The 20,221-nt window shown below is 36.4% G+C and overlaps 1 protein-coding gene across 1 annotated transcript in view; it reads right to left on the bottom strand.

Moving 5' to 3' along the window:
* Nucleotides 1–20,221, bottom strand: part of ARHGAP15 (Rho GTPase activating protein 15) — a 590,590-nt gene that overhangs the window by 514,323 nt on the left and 56,046 nt on the right. Inside the window, exons 3-4 of the mRNA XM_007121694.3 lie at nt 15,777–15,838; nt 1,798–1,885 (exon numbers count right to left, since the gene is read on the bottom strand). Of these exons, the coding sequence (XP_007121756.1) occupies nt 1,798–1,885; nt 15,777–15,838 (150 nt within the window). The remainder of the gene's footprint in view (nt 1–1,797; nt 1,886–15,776; nt 15,839–20,221) is intronic.

Below are 20,221 nucleotides of genomic sequence, written 5' to 3'. Positions count from 1 at the left end.
CATTTTACAACAGTTCTGAAGCTTGAACTAGAGGCATGCAATTAGTGAGCTGACTTGCAAGGTTTGCCTACAGTAAGGGGGAGTTTTCTTCCACCGGTACAAAATTAAGCATCTGATAACTATCTCCTGGTATGAGGAGATTAAAATAATAAAATAAAAATAAACCAAATGCTTCAACTTGGAATCTAATCTCTCCCATTATCCCAGATCATTCACATAAACTCTGCTCCAATGGAATTCTTCTCACCCAGCAGGATGAAGATCATCTTCTCAGCAGCCAAATTCAGCAAGGCAAGTGACTTTCCTCCCTTCCTCATTTCCGCTTTAGAACTCATTCAAAGGGAAGACAAAGGACCCGTGGGTGGATGGGAGTTGTTTTGTACCTAGCCTTTAGGGGTACCTTATTTTTCTTAAAAAGACTATCTCAACATTACTGTAGCCAAAAAATAAAAACAAAACAAAACCCTAAAACAAATTTCTGAGGCAGTTTAAATTAAAAATACAAAGGACTGAGATATATTTTTAATTTATTCATAATTAGTTTACAGATTGGACTGCACCAAGACTCCAAAATCAGCAAGCTACTTGGGGATAAAGGCAATTGCAATTATCAGGAGCAAGCCAAATGCTACCTTTTGTTCTTACTAAAATCTTCTCCTTTAAAAAAAAAAAAAAAAATCTCCTAGCAAATGATTTTCTATTTCCTATTTAAAGAGGATTACATAGCAAACACGACTAGTGGCTGGAAAGCAAAGAAACTTCCATCGTTTTATTACCTGCCAAATACAAATTAGTTCATTGTGGTTAATTCCTGACAGGAGACCCCTTTTCCCTGCTGCCCATCAGGCCGTTGGGGTATGGCAGGTTGGTTCCTGCCCGGAGTCCTTCCTACTCAGGAGGCTGTCAGATATGCTGCTTGCCCACTGTCTCCAACATCGTGTGGCAGCTCTGGTGTTTGGGCAGCAAGGTTCTGAGTTTGAATTGCCCCAGTAACTAACTCAGAATGCTCCTACTTAGTATCACTGTCAAATCTCTGTGGGCAAAAATGGGGCCCTCCTCCAGGTACCAGTCAAGAAGCCCTACAAATTTCACTTTGTAATAACTACTGGATACAGAAATTGTATTAGTTCCATTAGATGGAGTCATAGAACTGTTCAGAAAGGTTAGCTGGATGTAGTGAATGTCACAGTTAGACTAAGATAAAAAATCACTTTAACTTAGAGTGTTTCCTCATTGGTAACACCCTATATTAAGGTGCCATTTATAAACAGTTTATTATTATTTATTAATGTGTGAAGCACTTTATAGCATGCTAGATAACAACTTAAATTCATGTATTAAAGATGCACATACATGGTTTAATACGATTTACGCCTTATAATATTCTTTAAAACAGCTTTCCATAGTCTCATCCATTAAGTATTTATTACTAATGCATTTTATAACATACTTTATACTACATTATTTGAGCAAGTAGCTGCATTTAGTGATCATTTCATAAATAAGAATAAAGCATTTATAAATGGCACCTTAATTTAAAGTGTTACCTTCCCATTACTAGAGAGCTGCTTGCCATTCATCTCATTTTGTGATTATTCTCCAAATGCACCACTTAATAAAACAAACACTAAGTTCTATTTTCCCTTCATCTGATTAAAAGTTTATTGAGTTATTTTCCTCCATGTGCTTTCAGATGTTGATAGCTTGGAGGCTTTAGTGTGATTTCGTTGAAACCAAACTTTGAATTCAACGATATTTCTGTAAACATGATAATAGTAGAAACAGAGAACTACCCACCATATTAGACAGAGCCTGCTGCTTGGATTCTTTGTAAAATTCAATTTTTCGACTAGAAAGAACAATCCAGGAAGTAGACCAGTTTTTCCTTAGGAGAGAAAAAAGCAAAAAAGCACTATCACTTGAAGAAATCATTCACAGGTATTGTATGAGCAACATTTGGAATAAGTAGAGACTATCTTTATTTTTAACCAGAATTCCTAAAAATCTTTTCTTTATTAAAATCTACAGGTGGTATGGAATTTAGATAATAATAAAAATATTCTGTAATTTTTATATATCATGGCATTTATAGTAAAAGTTTCATCATTTGTAGATCTCCCCCAAATCTTTTTCAGCTATCAAAAATCCAACCTCTTGTATCCATGTCTTCCACTCCATAAAAAGTCTATGTTTCTGCAGCAAACCAAAAACAGCAAAGTAAAAATAGAAATCAGAACCTCGTCCTTCATCGTTATATCTCTTCATTGGCTTAATATACATCAGAGTCTGCAAAACTAACCAGCTAATTTACCTGCCTAGTTCACAATATTTTTCAATGTTGAAACTCAATGCAAATAAAGGGAGTCAAATGCTTTTTACTTTTTTGCCAATCAAATTGGCAAGAATTAGAAGGAATAATACCAAGGTTTACTGAGAGTATGGAGAAATGGATTCTCCCATACAGTTTTGGTGGGAGTGGAAACAACTTTTCAGGAGTGAATTTGGCAATATGTTTTTAAAAAATATTTTTAAATGTGTATATCTTTTGATTGAACAAGCCCATTACTATGAATTTAAATTTATCCTAAAGAAATCATCTCATAAGTTAAGGCTCTGTACACAAGAATGAAGTACACCATTTCTTAATTCTGCATCTAAAATATCAAAAAATGAGATAGGTTATGTAAATTGCATATAATGGAGTCATACAATGGACTAATGAACCCTGTACTTAGCAGAATCCTGATATGGGAAGATTTTAATGCAGACCAAAATATAATACGTAGTTCATAAGACAATGTTGTGCTATTTACCTATGACTGTCCTCACCAGTCCCAGACCCTCCTGATTATCAATTCCCATTCATCGAAGTTCAAATATTACGTCCTCAAATATGTCTTCCATGACTTCCTCACATGGCACTTAGGATAAATTTAAAAAATTTTTTTTGTAAATTTCACTTCTCTCTCCCCCCGTTAAATAAAAAGTCCCAAATCGACAGAAAACATTTCATCCTTACAGAGATACCCCCAGTGACAAGCAACAGTGCCTTGGACAGAGTAGGCAATAAATATGTATCTGTTGAGTCAATGATTAAACTTAGGCATGGGGGGTAAAAAAAAAAAAAAGCTGGAAATAGTTAAATCAGAGAGTGAAACCATAGCTTTTGATTTTCCTTTGCATTGAACATGTATTACTTCAATACGTAGATGTGTATATATTTGTGTCATGAAGAAAGACAAATGTTTTAGACGGTAAAAAATTAAGGAGATTAATATACATAAGTTTCTATTACATCATATTGCTGCAGTTTGCTTTGGTTTAACACTCAGTTCAGAATAGCTGAATTCATTTTACAAAAGTGATTTTTTTAAAAAGTTTACAAAAAGACTATTCTGATCCATAGAAAACTACACAAAGATACATTTTAAATGACCATTTAAGATCTTTGTGTAATTTAGTTCCACTTGCCTCATAGTCTCTAGGGGCTTGATTTAAAGGACAGCTGTGATTCAGTGAAGTTAATATTTACAAGATTAGGTCGCTCTTACATGTCTGAAGCTTTCCTAATGATACACCATTGTGTTAAAAAGAAAAAAACTGGATAAACAGAAACAAAACAAACACAATGTGTATTTTCCAACATGCAAATGTGAACACTATGTTCTTGGACCCACTTGTCTTCAAATAGTCACTTTTTCAATCAAATGATGAAAAATATCTGGGAAAAATGAAAACCACATAGACCTTTTTATTCCCTTGCCTTAGTTCCCATTTCTCATTTGAGGTAACAGCAGCAGCAAGATGAATTGCAACACCTGTAGCCTTCTTCTTATTCAGGTCATAATATTAGATGGCCCAAGATAGAGTAAACATTGGCGGGACTGCTGTTCTAGACTGGGCATCTTTTTTATCTCCACACCTTACTTTGACCATATGTAACCAAGGAGAATGGGACACCCCCAGGCACGACGGAACCTATATTTAACCTGCCTGTTGTATTTCCCACTATATTTTTCATCTCCCGGCAAGAGATACTCTCTACCTTATTTGCTTCCTTTTTATAGCAAGCCCTGGGTAAATGGTTCTGATTTGATCTTTTTCAGATGTTGATCGTTTATAGAATGTGTTGGCATTACTCTTCCCTTTCTTAAACTTGGAACTGGAACCGGTTAGAACTGAAGTTGCATGAAATTCGATTACCTCATGGTTCACAGTTAGAACTTTGAACTGCTGTGAAATGTTCCCTCTTAGGTGAATCTGATGAACAAGCTGAATAGGGTAAGAACTGCAGGTATTGGAACTTTAGTAATATGAATTGTTCTGGCATTTTACATACAGTGCAATTTCTTTTTGATCTTATAAACTACAAACAATGTCTTTATGAATACAAGTGAAGATTTTTCCAATTTGTTTAAGATAATTTCATTTCAAAAAGAAAAATAGAATGCTGTTTTTCAACGTTTTAGAGGCTCCAATTTTAATTCAGTTTTTCATGATCTCTTTTAAAATAATAATTAGCATAAATTATTTTGAGTACCTAGTATAAGTTTGCTTGTCTACTGGAGATTTAGCTTCACAAAAAAAGATGTTGAAGGTACTAATCTGTCAATTTACTAATATGGAAAACAAAGTTCAGAGTGTTTAGGTAACTTACTTAAGGCCATACACTTAGAGTCAAACTCAGTTTCTCCGATTCTGAAGCCTAAAATCTGTTCACTAATTTATGTTGTGGGGTTTTTTTTAAGATTAAAGAGTATAGGCATACCTCATTTTATTGTGCTTCACAATATTGGGTTTTTTTTACAAATTGAACCTTGCTTTGAGCAAGTCTACTGGCGCAATTTTTCCAATAGCGTTTGTTCACTTCATGTCTCTGTGTCACATATTGGTAATTCTCGCAGTATTTAAAACTTTTACATTATTATTATATTTGTTATGGTGATCTGTGATCAGTGATCTTTGATGTCACTATTGTAATTGTTTTGGGGCGCCATGAACCATGCCCAGATAAGACAGCTAACTTAATCCGTAAGTGTTGTGTGTGTTCTGACTGCTCCACCAACTGGCCTTTCCCCATCTCTCTTCCTCTCCTCAGGCCTCCCTATTCCCTGAGACATAGCAATATTGAAATTAGGCCTATTAGTAGCTCTACAATGGCCTCTAGGTGTTCAAGTGAAAGGAAGAGTTGCATCTCTCTCACTTTAAATTGAAAGCTAGTCATGATTAAGTTTAGCGAGGAAGGCAGGTCAAAAACCAAGACAGGCTGACAGCTAGGCCTCTTGTGCCAAGCAGTTAGCCAAGTGAATGGAAAGGAAAAGTTCTCGAAGGAAATTAAAAGTGCTACTCCAGTGAACACATGAATGATAGAAAAGCAAAACAGTCTTAATGCTGATATGGAGAAAGTTTTAGTGGTTTGGATAGAAATCAAACCAGACGCAACATTCCCTCAAGCCAAAACCTAATCCAGAGCAAGATTTTAACGCTCTTCAATTCTGTGAAGGCTGACAGAGATGAGGAAGCTGCAGAGGAAAAGTCTGAAGTGAGCAGAGGTTGGTTCATGAGGTTTAAGGAAAGAAGCTGTCTCAGTAACATCAAAGTACAAGGTGAAGCAGCAAATGCTGATGTAGAAGCTGCCGCAAGTTGTCCAGAAGCTCTAGCTAAGATAATTAATGAAGGTGACTACACTAAACAAGAGATTTTCCATGTAGACAAAATAGTCTTCTATTGGAAGAAGATGCCATCTAGGACTTTCATAGCTAGAGAAGAGAAGTCAATGCCCGACTTCAAAAGCCTCAAAGCACAGACAGACTCTCTTGTTAGGGGTTAATGCAGCTGGTGACTTTAAGTTGAAGCCAAAGCTCATTTACCATTCTGAAAATCCTAGGATCCTTAAGAATTACGCTAAATCTACTCTGCCTGTGCTCTATAAATGGGATGACAAAGCCTGGGTGAAAGCACATCTCTTGGCAACATGGTTTATTGAATACTTTAAGTCCACTTTTGAGACTTGCTGCTCAGAAAAAAAGATTCCTTTCAAAATACTATTGTTCATTGACAAACTACCTAGTTACTCAAGAGCTCTGATGAAGATATACAATGAAATTAATGTTGTTTTTATGCCTACTAACGTAACATCCATTCTGCAGCCCATGGATCAAGGAGTCCTATCATGTAAGAAATACATCATAGCTGCTATAGGTCATGGTTCCTCTGATGGATATGGGAAAAGTAAATTGAAAACCTTTCGGAAAGTATTCAATATTCTTGATGCCATTAAGAACATTCCTGATTCATGGGAAGAGGTCAAAATCTCAACATTAACAAGAGTCTGAATTAGTTGATTCCAACCCTCATGAATGACTTTGAGGGGTTCAAGGCATCAGTGGAGGAAGTGACTGCAGAAGTGATGGAGATAGCAAGAGAGCTGGAATTAGAAGTGGAGCCTGAGGATGTGACTGAATCGCTACAATCTCATGATAAAACTTTAAAGAATGAAGAATTTCTTCTTATGGATGAGCAAAGAAAGTGGTTTCTTCAGATGGAATATATTCCTGGTGAAGCTGCTGTGAAGACTGTTGAGATGACACCAAAGGATTTTGAATATTACATAAATTTAGTTGATAGAGCAGGGGCAGGGTTTGAGAGGACTGACTCCAATTTGAAAGAAGTTCTACTGTGAGTAAAATGCTTTCAAACAGCACTGTATGCTACAGAGAAATCGTTTGTGAAAGAAAGAGTCAATTGATGTGGTAAAAGTCATTATTTTCTTATTTTCAGAAACTGCCCAGCCACCCCAACCTGTAGTAATCACCACCCTGAGCAGTCGGCAGTCATCAACATCGAGGCCAGACGCTCCACCAGCAAAAAGATTATGACTCACTGAAAGCTCAGATGATGGTTAGCATGTTTTAGCAATACAGTATTTTTGAATTAAGGTATGTACATTGTTTTGCTAGACATAATGTTATTGCACATTTAATAGACTACAGTAGAGTGTAAACATAAATTTATATGCAAGGGGAAACCAAAAAAAATCATGTGACTCTCTTTGTTGCCTTATTCTCTTTATTGAGGTGTTCTGGAACCAAACCAGCAATATACTATTTTCTTGGTTAAGGAGATTGTTTATGTCAGATTTCACAGATTTCATAGTTTTGGTCCTAAGTCACAAATTATAAAAGCTAGAGTGCAGAGCCTGTGACAAGGTATAAGCTATCTGGACTGTCAAATTAACTGTTTTACCTAATGTTAATTAGAAGGATTGGTCAAAGGCCCACCACTCTCAAGCTCTATTTTTGTCTTGGGAATTGAACTGATTTAAAGGAGTCACATGATGAGTCTTTCAACTCCTCATAAAAAGCCGGAAGCAGGGATGTGTTTCTAACTATGACACCACCTCTTTCTCTTTCCTGCTAGGGGATTATCTGGTTTGTGATGAGTAGACTCACCTGCACTCAGTAGGGAGTCTAAAACAAGAAAGTGTTTCAAAAGCCTCTAGTCTAGGAGCAGCTAAGAATCCACCTAATGGGAATATCTTTTAACCTATGACTTAGGTCAGAACCTGCCTCTCTGAATGAAGTAGTCTAGAGACTTGGCTATTTTCTTCACAATATCTTTCGAGTCCATTCCCCATTTGATGTGTTTGGCCCACTGTGCTGCCTGTAATTCTCAGGATATCAGCAGAAAAGCTTTCTCACCAGTTACTCTAACACAGCAAGCCTTTTGATGGCACTGTCAGCTCTGGAGGGAGTATGAATGGGGTCAACTGGCAAGGTTTTGCCTTGACTTGTACCTTTAATGCTTTCTGCATGCAACCAAATCCTTATAGGTGACAGTTTTTCGGTGTATTGAGATTCAACTCAGAGAGCGAGTAACTCCTTCAAGTTTAGAGGGCTTAGGCAGGACTTTTAAAATAGACCTTTGAGGATGAAGCGATTTTCAGAATGGAAAGAAAGTCCCTCTACTTTCCTAGTACCCCCAAAGAGGGGAACACCATCCCTGACCTCCTAGAGCTTTTCCACTCCTGGGCACAATATCTGACATTTAGTGGGTGCTTATCAAAGGTTTTTGAGTCAAAGAATACATGGGTTCTCAAATTTCAGGAGGGTCACACATCTAGATTACTCCTGCCCTGTTTGTTGTTATTTACTAACAAGGACTACAAAAGCACCTACTTCTTGCATTTCCCTTATTTATTCCTTAGTTCCCAAGTGTTTTGATAAGTCTTTCATAGCATTGTTTTAAAAGTATCTAACACTCCTGGTTTAGTATATCTTTTTCTAATTTATAATTCTAGTGGCAATAACTTAGCTTTCTCTAGAGGGCTTCCTGACTTCTCAGATGTGTTTCAATAAGATAAGCTATTATGCATGCATTGGTTCTCACTCTGTGCTAGATATGGCACCTGGTATTTTGTATGTGTCAAGTAATTTAATCCCCAGGCCAGTCACAAGTCTCTACTGAGCATCTACCACAGGAAAGATACAATTCCAAGGACTGAATATATAAAGGCAAATAGCAGAGACCTCAAGGCATTTATGTCTAACTCAGGGGAGACAGGAAGAAATTACGGAAACAAATCCTCCACATTCAGATAAAAAAACTGAGGCTTAGTGAGGTTGCATCCTACCCAAGGGCATCAAAGTCATAAATATGGGATTCAGACCAAGTCTTCTGGACTTAGAAGGCCATGCTCATTCTGCTGTATCAGTTGTCTCTACAGCAGGTGGCATGCAACTCTCCCTTAGTCATATTGGGCACGTCTATGCAGAGCCTCATGATAGACTCTGAGAGAGGAAGACACCCAACTGCTGTCAAAGAGTTACTTGAACATCTTTCTCCTTGGAACAAGGGCACTTCTTAGCCTGACCTGGGCTGTTCTGCAATGCTGACCTGGAAGCCCTTTCATCTCTACCTTCCCAAGATGGCCAGCAAGTATCTTCATCCATTGATGGGAGCCAATGAATGCATCAACACTTCATCATCTTAACTTTGAGGGAGTTCTTTTTTATTTTTCCACACAGAGAGATAAAAACCAAGCTGTTGGACAGACTTGAGGGTTAAGCAAGATACATGGGTCAGGAAATGTCCAACTTCAGTAAGTCAGAGGTCCCAGGAATAGGTGAGAGAGTCTCCGCATGAATTTACAAGTAACAATTAGGTAAGGGATTGATATTGACACTAGTGATTCAGTACAGGAAATAGATCCTGGGACAATAAATGCAGGCTATTTATTTTAATTTTTTTGTCACAAGACATCACATCTAAGGGGGAAAAAGATCCTTAACGTAATTAGGAAGGAGGAAGAACTAAATTCTAATAAGGACAATTAGTTACAATTAATGCAATTGGTGGGACAATTTCTCCAAGTGAGACACTTCAGAGAGCTTCCCTAAAACAAATCCTGAGTTGTAAAGGTAGAAAGTAAAAACAAAACAACCGCAAAACCAAAGAAAACTGAACACAGGCATCAGCTTGACCAAAAACTCTGCATTCTACAAAACGGACACCGGATGGCAGCACATAATAACAGCAACTTGGTAACTGCATATCTGAAGAACGCTTGATGGAAAATGGCCCTTAAAATATTCGTTATCGTCATAAGAATCTGTTAGCTTGAACTCAGGTTTAACGTATTCAACTGCTCTAACATCAAAGCTTTATATCTTACACTCACCTCTCCTATGCCTCCTTTGGTAATGACACGGTGGCAAACAAAAAAGTCAGAGGAAAATACATGTGAGGTTACTTTGTAAATTTCAGACTCACTCTGGGCCGCCTGCCTCTGTTATCTGACTTGGGCACACTGGATTTGACTTGATTCTGTACCTCTGGTGGGGGTGAATGTGATTTACTCTACTGTCCTTGACTGATTTACTGAAAAATCACTTGGACACTGTTTAAGTGTTCTGACTAGTTCTCAGACTGGTAGATGAAGAACTTATTGCTTCTCTCTTATATTTTAAGCTTCTTGTAACTTGCCTCTGCTTTAAAAATAGGGTCAAAGAGACACTGATGTATAAATATATACATCTCTGCCACTATTGCAAGAAATGTAAAAGCTTTATATATTCAAAGGGTTACTAGAAGTTGGAAATTATAACAGAGCATGTGTTGGAAATAATGAAACTAAAGCAACCTTTTACAAATTAACTTCAGTATTCCATACTCTCCAAACCTTCCCTCCAGTCCTCACTACGGAACATTAAAAACAGAGAAAGACAGATGAGGCCTGGAAGAATTTATTGGGATCTTGAGCAGAAAATGCTTAAAAAAAAAAAAAAAAAAAGTTTACATTAGGAGGGTACTTTGGTATCACGTTCTACAGAAAGTCTATTCTGAGAAACAATTGTTTAAAAAGAAGAAAAAACAAATAAAAACAAAGGTCTAATAGCCGTGGGCTCTAGGATGAAAATACACACTAGTAGACATAACACTGCACTACCTTTACTCGATTTCTTCCCAAATACCTCTCTGTCCATGTTTTCACCCTCAAGTACTTCTTTCCAGGTACCTCTGAAAAGCAGAGCAGAGTGAAAAGCCACATATGATAAGATGTACAGAGCCACAAATGAGATGATGAAGGGGCAGGCTTGAAAGGTATAGAGGGAGAGATAAGGGTATGGAAATAGCTTACATGCTGTCAGGGGGCTTTTATAAATTAAAGTTGTTTTCAATTAAAGAACTGAAAACAACTCTTTGCTAAGGTCTCCGAGAGCTTCAGAGAAACCTGGGTTACTTAACTTTTGGGGATAGATGTACCAAAATGCAGGAATTTCTAAACTTTATCAGAAAAAGCATACTTTCAATGTTCACAAAGAAAAACTAAAGTTGAATGCTGAATGTCTTTGGCTTTCAACCCCGTCTGTCTGTCTGGGGAGATTTCTAGAACTTCATTTCAAAATAAAGCTAAATTTATGGCCCTTTACAAATGTAAGATATAGCCAAGGAGTTCTCCTTCCTTCCACCCACTCTTGTTGTATTCAGAGATAGGTCAAACTTTTCTTAGAAAGAAAAAATATATGAAAGAGGAAAGGAAGCTAAAGAAAAAGGAACAGGAGGAGGGAAAGAAAGAAAAATAAGAACACAGGATATGATGTGGATGACCTGTCATGTATTTTTGAGTAGAAAACTTTATAGAGATTAATAAAATAGTATTAAGTGACAATTGAAGCCCTTTGTACTGTTGATGGTATGAAATAAAAGAACAATTTTTGCTTCCTGGCCTCAAACATCTAGCAAGAGGGAAAAATCCAACCTACTTTAAACAGAGGGACAGGGCTAAAAATCTGATACCAACTATACGTGCAATAAGATTGAGAGAAGGAGAGGTTGATACAAGTGACCAAGTTTCTCCACTTGTAAGATTGAAAGCGGTAATATAGCTTATTTTAGAGTATTATTTCAGAATTACTGGTAAAGCAATTATCCAAGTACTTGACAGAATAATAAGCATCTGTTACTACTGCAGTAACTCACTACAATTTATAAAAAGATATAAAGTTCCTTGATAAATGGGGAAAAGGCTATGGAAAGAAATTTTACATAAGAAATACAAATTATAGCAACTATGGTATACTATTTAATAGTTACTAAATTACCAATGATATAAAAACTACACAATTTTTCAAAGTTATGATTAAACTGACCATTTTGTTGTTAGTTACAAAAAAACATACATACAGACTCCTTGGGCAAGCAGTATGTCAATACATAACACTCATTTAAAAAATGGTCTTGTGATTTAATTAAGTCATCTAGGCTTAGAAATTCTCTTAAGAAGATATAAAAGAAAAATTGACAAGCAATAGTAGGTTTACTGCATTTATAACTGTTTTAGTATAAAACTGGAATCTAATAAAAGAGGAATGTGGAAATGGCTTGGTGTATTACAGTCCCATCAACATTGTAGTGTATTATATGTTATTAAACATGCTGACTATATATACTACAATTTTCAATCTGTAACATGTTTATAATAAAAACTAAAGCAATTCTTAAAACAACTAAAAATAGAGCTACCATATGATCCTGAAATCTCACCCCTGGACATATATCCAGAGAAAACCATAATTTGAAAAGATACATGCACCCCAATGTTCACTGCAGCACTATTTACAAAAGCCAAGACAAGGAAGCAACATAAATGTCCATCAACAGATGAATGTATAAAGAATATGTGGTGTATATATATATATACATATTTATATGTATATATATATATATATACACACACACACACACCCCTACATATACATATATACATACATACACACATATATATATATATACATACACACATACACATACACAGTGGAATATTACTCAGCCATAAAAAAGAATGAAATAATGCCATTTGCTGCTGTTGCAAATGGGTGGACTGAGAGATTATCATATATCGCTTATATGTGGAATCTAAAAAAAGTAAAGAAAAGAAAAAAAAAGACACAAATGAACTTATTTCCAAAACAGAAAGAGACTCACAGATACAGAAAACAAACTTATGGTTACCAAAGGGGAAAGGGGGATGGATGGGAGGGATGAATTACGAGGCTGGGATTAATATATACACACTACTGTGTTTAAAATAGATAACCAACAAGAACCTACTGTATAGCACAGGAAACTATACTCAATATTATGTAATAACCTATAAGGGAAAAGAATCTGAACAAGAATATATATATATATGTATATATATAGAACTGAATCATTGTGCTGTAAACCTGAAACTTGCATGATATCATAAATCAACCATAGTTCAATTAAATATATTTTAAAAATTCAAGAAAGAAAGCAAATCCCACAAACAATAAAGAATAAAATTATGGAACAATATGGATCAAATTTAAAGATTTCTGGTCACTAAGGACTTTCATCAGCAACGTAAATAGATAGTGAGAGACTTGGAGGAGATATCTGCCAAGACTAAAGTTGACAATGTATTACTACCTGGTGTACATTAGGAGTTCTCTCAAAAAAAAAAAAAAGTGAGAAACTCAGTAGAAAATAGTCAGAGTTTATGCACAGGCGATTCTTGGAATGCAGAACCTGACTGACTCTAAATAGGTGATGTGATGCTTAACTAAAACACCAGTCAGAAGAATAAAAATAAATGCAACACTAAAGTAATGTCCTATAGCCATCAACTTGCAAAACTGAAAGTCTGATAATGCTGCATGCTGATGAGATCATGGAGCGAGGAGATCCCTTCTGCATTGTGGAGAGAGCGTGAACCAATGCATTCATTCTGGAGAAAGTTTGATAGTAGCACCCAGTTCATTTATAACCCTGTGTACCTTACCACCAAGCAATCCTTTACTTCTGGGGATACGCCCCAGAGAGAATTCCTCACAGGTCTGTAAGGAGACATATCGGTGTGATTTGTTGCAATGTTGTTTGGGATGGAAGGAGTTAGGGACAATTTAGGTATCCACTCCTGGGAGACTGAGTAAGTAAAATTTGATGTGTGCTCACAACGGCAAAATGGGCAGCAGTTGGAAGAAATTAACTTGTTTTAAATATATAGATATAGATAGATATCCTTAACATTGACTAACATTGAATGAAAGTAGTACGAACCAGAATGAGGCTTATAAACCAAAGGCTTATGCAATTTAGAACACATTCACTTACACACTGTTTTCTAGAATGCCACACATATAGCCAAATAAATGTATGGAGAGAGGATGTGATGAACACACATTCTACAGAGGATTGAAGTGAGGAATGGAGATGAAGAATAAAATAAAACAAACTCGGGGTCTTGCCCAGAATGATGATAATACAAGACCACACACTGAAGAGCAAAATCAACTCCATTTGTACACCTGAGGTTAAAAACAAAGACAAAAACAAAAACAAAAATGGAAAACTAAAATTTATATAACTTTAAATGAAAAAGCTGAAAGAATGCATAATTGCATGCAAGCTGATTGAAATAACAATAAAACAGAGTACAAAATAATGTTTATATGAATTTAAACTAGAACACAGAAATGGTATGTAAGCTGATTAAAGTAACAACAAATAAAACAAATACAGAATGGTATACACACTGGTTGAAACTACCTAAAAATGTATTCATGTGAGTCTCTTAGGGAAAAGGCCTGGTTGTGCTCCTCTACTTTTTCTTGACACCACTTTCTAGGAAAACATTTTACAGGGATGGTTTATGGAGAGCTTATGGGCAAGGACATTGTACAAGACCACTGTGGTGGCACATCATCTTGTTTTCCTGGAATTCCTTTTAGCACCTCCTCCTCTTGCTTGCAGGAGTCTGGAGGCTAAGACTGACCAAAGCTATCACATCCTCTTTCCTGCCAAGCCCCAGTGAAAGGTGAAGTGATAACTTAGACAAGTCCTTTTCTGTCCCTCTTTGGATTTTTTGTCCACACTGCTGGTAAGGTAAGAAAGGGTTTTGACTTATCTTGGGAAGATTTATCATTGCACCTTTCACGAGCTGATATAACTGGGAGAAAAGTCTAGGGGAAAGTTGGCACTAGATTGGGTTCATCAAAGAATCCCTCCTGGGTCCTTTCAGAACCCAATACATTAAGTCAGGTTCTCCACTGGGGCCAGGACTAGATGAGTCTTTGAAAGCAGCATTGCATTTGATCTTGTCTCCTGTGCATCTCCCTCCTGGACCCTTCAAAGGAGGATGGCTGCAGGGTTACTGCAGAGGAACAGTCTAGGAGAGGGTTCAAGGCCCTGTTTGCTATCCGAGAATAAGACATAATATGGGCAGAAAATAGAGTTTGTTCTTTAAAATTGAAATAGTTATTTTAAGTAGTGGAATTATGGATGATAGTTTTCCCCAATTTTACTTCTTTTAAATAAATATATACTTACTCCATTATAGCAAACAAACAATACCATACTTCATTCTCTAGTGTTGGCCAGAGTTCCATTCTAGTAATGAATTGTATTATACAATTAATAAGTGTCCCATTGTGTACCTAATTAGTGAATTTATCCTGTATGATTTTAACTATTAATAATATAGTCATGAATAAATGCCTTTTCTCCCACTGTAAGCACTTTTTACATACCTTTGCAGCTTGCATATAACCTAGCACAAAGCTAAGTATATCATAAGACCTACATGAGAAATAGGGAAAATTCTAAAATGGAGATGATTATTTCTAAATATCCCATACATAAAAAACATGTAGCGTGTTTGTCTACCCTCCTATCAACCTTATTTTTTTTCTCCAAGTTTTTTCTTGTTGTTGCCTAGGGAATCCTTATTACATTTTCTAATTTCTCTCACCTACTCTGTGTTGACCTCATCTCCAAAGTGCAGCAACTTCCAACTTTTTATCTGACAGATTATTTTCCTTTTATTTTTTTCTCAAATGATTTTTATTTGAGCAACAAATGTATTTCAAATCCTCCATCCTTCAAAAAATTATGATCCCAATGTATTGTAGGGAGATTTTTATATACTGCAAAATGAGTCCTTTCATCCCCTAATCTGTTAATCCCAGAAATCAAGACCCATTATCTTATTTCTTCACATATTTTTTAAGATTTCAAGTCTTAGGAGGTCATGAAGCACTTCATTTATATATTCTGTGCAACAAAATAAAATGTAGTGCTTTGTTGGAAAACTATAATTATATTAAAAATACTGTTGATCTTAGTGATAGCAGAGAGGAATATTCTAGTCATGCACCATAGGGCCTACCTTTCCAAACAATAGCAGTGACACAATTGAGGAGATGGGGAACTGGCATAGTTATATAAAAGTGAATTAAAAAAACTTTTATTACCTTAGTTTCTTTCCTCCATCTGCAATTTTAGCTTTTTGAAGATAACCTTCTTTTTCAACCATCTGCAAGAAGAATGCATATATTAAAACTGTGACAAACTCCTATGCATTATTAGTTTGAATGAACCTGTGCTTTCCAACAGTCATTGCAGTGATGGAAATTTCCAGTCATAGAACTTCATCAACAATGCATATATAGCTTATGGAAAGTGCCTTCAGGATCAGTCATTACAAGCTGTTAAATATCCAAAAGAAAGATAACAAAGAGTAATGTGAATGATTTGTTAGATAGTGATACACCTTTACTTACTTTTCCTTCTGGGCATTGAAGTCACTTGCTTACAAAATTGATTAAAAATGGTAAAACAAAAACAAATTTAATGCCTTCCTGAATTTTACCAATCATCCTTGGAAAAGTTCTTCCTTTTCACTCCTCCTTTCCACTTCCTCATGTACCTGCTGATGCCAGTGAGTGAGAAAAAGTCAACAGAAGCAGGTAACTGGGCCGGTTAAACTGGAAGGGCATTTAAAAACACTGACATTCCATGCATTTCGTTCAGTTAGTTACCAAGAGATGCTGTAGCAGCATTATCTCATTATCTTCCTCCATGATGTGGGTTTGCTTCCTTTCCTATTTGTATTCATTGGCTTTCATTGCTAATACAGCTGCACATTCCTTAAAGGAGATTCAACCATTCCTTATCATTCCACAGAGGTTTTTGTGGAGTTCTAGGGTAAATAAATACACAATGCAAATTGTGATGTGGTGACTCCCAGCAAAGTCTATAATAGATGTTTTAATTTCTTAGTGCCCTATTTCTACCTTCCCCTGTCAGTCCTGCACCCCTCCCATACCTAGATCTTACCTGTGGTCCATCTTTTCGATCTTGGTAAATTGCCAACAACCTTCACCCGCACCCCCATGCTATATGCTGAAAGCTTTAAGGAGTCACCTACCTAATATCAAAGGACCACACTCCCTCAGTGCCACCCTACATGCTTTCCTCCTGACTGTAATACTTCACTTCCACCATATCTTCATCTCATCAATTCCCAGATATAGTAAATCTACTTTAAAATGTGATATTTCTCTATTGTTAGAGAGTTCTTCCATGTTTCCTCTGCAATCTCTTTTTAGATGCCCTGTCCTGAATCTTCATTTTCATTCTGCCATTACCACTATCACAGGGCTTATTTGGTTGTACCTGCACCTGTGCTGCGACTCTTCCTTTCACACCTGTGTTCCCAGCACAGAGTACTTGCTGGCACCAATGATCACAATAATAAATATTGTTTGAACAAATGAGTGGATGAATGAACGGCTATTTAAATGTTTATTTAAATTTTTATAGGAAACTGGACAAGCAAAAATAATCTGTCTGCATTATGAGAGGTTAAAGGAAGAGATATTTGGGGGTGAGTTGTTCCAAACCACTAAAATTTCATCAGTTAAAGAACTGGTTATTTACAAGACTCACTCTGATATAGGTGAGATCTTTTCTGACTTGTTTATTATTATATTCCTAATACACAGCACAATACTTAGCTTTCAAAATACATTGGATGAAGACATCTCTTAATAAATAATGATGAAGATAATGATGATTTATGATAATCAAAGCATAGTATTTTTCACATAGCTACATTTCCAGAGAATTTCTTTTCTTTCAGCATGTTCTCCACAAGCCTAGAAGAATCTGAGGAAGCTCTCTTAGATAACTTTTAGAATCATCATGTTCAGCGGTGCCTCTTCTGTACTTAGGTATGTCTATTCATGTGCTTTTCCCATCTTTTATCCTAATGTATACTGTCTCTTCTTCTTAGTTCCAGGAAGTCTTATTTGTCTACCCCCTAAAATCCATACAATACATTTAGTATTTAAATCTGGGCATCACCAGTTTCTACAAATGTTTGGAAGAAAAATGTTGTTAAGAGCAATTAGCATCACAGAGGACGTCCCTTTCTTTAGGAATGTATATTGAGAAATTTTGTTGTGTAACCATAGATTAAATTTACCGTTTTATTTAAGCTTTCTTATGATGCAAAAAAATAAGTTACCAAAAGCCTGAATCTATCTACCAAAAAGCTACAAAATCTCTCAACCCATGATAAAAACTGATGCATACATTCTCAGCTAAGAATATTGCCTTTTTCCCCATAAAAATATTCACTAAAAGACCACTAGGTGGATATTTAGTACCCAGAGATGTATTATTGATGACCATTTCTTTAAAAAGAGAAGGGAAATGTGAAAGTAGAAACCTAACACTCTTGCAGGGGAAATCAACATAAACTGGCTTGAATTATATACCTTAAAATTCTCTCTCTCCTTGAATGTATAAGTAAAGTTTCTCTATATGCTGGGCCTTTTCAGGATACCTGAGATTGAGGCCAGGGGCTGGATTTCTCATGTTAGGATTCTATAAATGGATATCATTGCCATCAAACAGGCTGAACCAATTTTCACAGCCTTTGGTCAATGCAACAGAGTTTCCAGGCATGTCCACACAGAGGTCCAGAAAAAGGTAAGAGAAAGAGGTAAATAGCAGGTTAGGTATCTTCTTTTATATTATCTTTCAAAGTCCAAGTTGCCTTCCTGGTCATTTGAAGAAGCTAATAATCCTTCTACTGTGTACTTTTACCTATTATATTTATTTCTACAGTGCATATTTTTACTTACCTATGTATCGGCATACACATTTCTACATGTAATTATATACATGTGCAACCATCATGCACTATTCCCACTTCTGTGATCAGGTGTTCCTTTCTCTCCGTTGTTTCTTTCATACTTGCTGCACAACCATTCATTCTTTCAACACATTTTTAAATAGTAACATCCTCTTCCCCTAAATACCAGCTGCTCTGCTCACAATGGGACTGCAAAGACTAATAGCACAACCTTAATCTTACTGAGGCTTATATCCTTGTGAGCTCACATTTCAAGATACTCCTGTTCCTCTTTTTGGGGGACTGGATACCATACTCCCCTCCAGTTATCTCAGAGACTAAGGCCAACTTTTGCCCTGTTATAGAAAACTCCAATCAGGCTTCCTACACTGAAAGCACTGCATTATTTTAAGTCCCATGCTGGGAAGCAAAGTTTCCATGCGGTACATTTAATTACTTTATTATGCCTTGTCATCATACTTTGAAATACCTCACCATGTTCCAGGCACTAGGAGTCAGTTATTCCAGGAGGCTCATAGGAGTAGAAAGAAGTATTAGGGTAAGCAGAAGATTGCTACGTATTTTGTATGTGGGTTTATATATGGTACCATAGTAATTATTCTAATTACTTATTCCTCTTTTATTTTAATCACATGGTTTGAAGGGACAGTAATCTATAAATTACAGTTGAGTATACTGGTCATCTAGGACCTAGATGGTCTTGCCTCTAGTAATTTACAAAACTGTGTATAGCTTTAGGCCTATGTTTAGGATACTATACACCAAGTTCCAGGCCAACTTGAAGTTCTTTAAAGTAGTAGCACTCCCTAAACAAAGTATACTTAAGAATTGTCAACCAATCTTTAGATGCCGAATCTGGCTTCTTGAGCTATTTGTCCAATATTCCTTAGAAGCCCTATTTAATGTTAAGTGGCAGGAAAGATCAGCAATTTGTCCAGATTGGATGCCAGCCAGTCTGCTAGCACTGAGGAAGCACTCGGCAGACACAACTGTGCTGAGATACAGATGAAAAGAATGAATGGCGGTGGGATATCCAGATAGCGCCTGTTAATCAACCTGAGCTGGAAGCAAGAGGCAAAGGCAAGAGAGCAGATGACAACCTCTGATTAATGCTAACAGTCATGGCAGAAAGACCAGCCTATAACCGTTAAGTACAGACACTGTAATTTTTTTTTTTATATGAAGGCTTCACATAGTTCTCAGATAAAGAATTGAAGACAATAGGTTTTCATCTATACCAGTCCACCAAAAGAATTCTGTCAAAATACATGTTTATAAATGGAAATAAACTGAAGCTAAAACTTTCACCAGATTTTCATGAGAGGGTATTGACTTTTAATACCAGAACGACAGACCCTTTGGGCTGCTGATGTATGTAAGTGGTTGCTCTTTTCTCCTTTGTTCTGATTCCTGTGTTCACTGGCAATCCTCTGACTCCTAATTTAGCTTCCTCGGTCCTCTCGCAAATAGTCAGAATGTGGGTGACAAATAGCACCAGTATATTCGCCATTATAAATTAATAAATCAGAATTATAATTTATACAGCTGACTCTTACATATTTGGTTACTGTGAGGTAATCCTAGGGATCATCATCTCTGTAAACACTGATAACATTGTTACATATAATTTTTCAAGATCCACAAAACTGAGACAGGCCTCAGACCTGAACTGGAGAGAGCCCTCTGAAGTAGACAGCACCACCCTGTGAAAGTTTCTGTATGACTGACTGGCCTCCTAGGAGAACTATGTATCAA

This window comes from Physeter macrocephalus, chromosome 2, assembly GCF_002837175.3.
Source record: "Physeter macrocephalus isolate SW-GA chromosome 2, ASM283717v5, whole genome shotgun sequence".
Lineage (NCBI taxonomy): Eukaryota > Metazoa > Chordata > Mammalia > Artiodactyla > Physeteridae > Physeter > Physeter macrocephalus.
The sequence above is the reverse complement of the archived record's forward strand: the minus strand, read 5'-3'. Positions and strand labels throughout refer to the sequence as shown.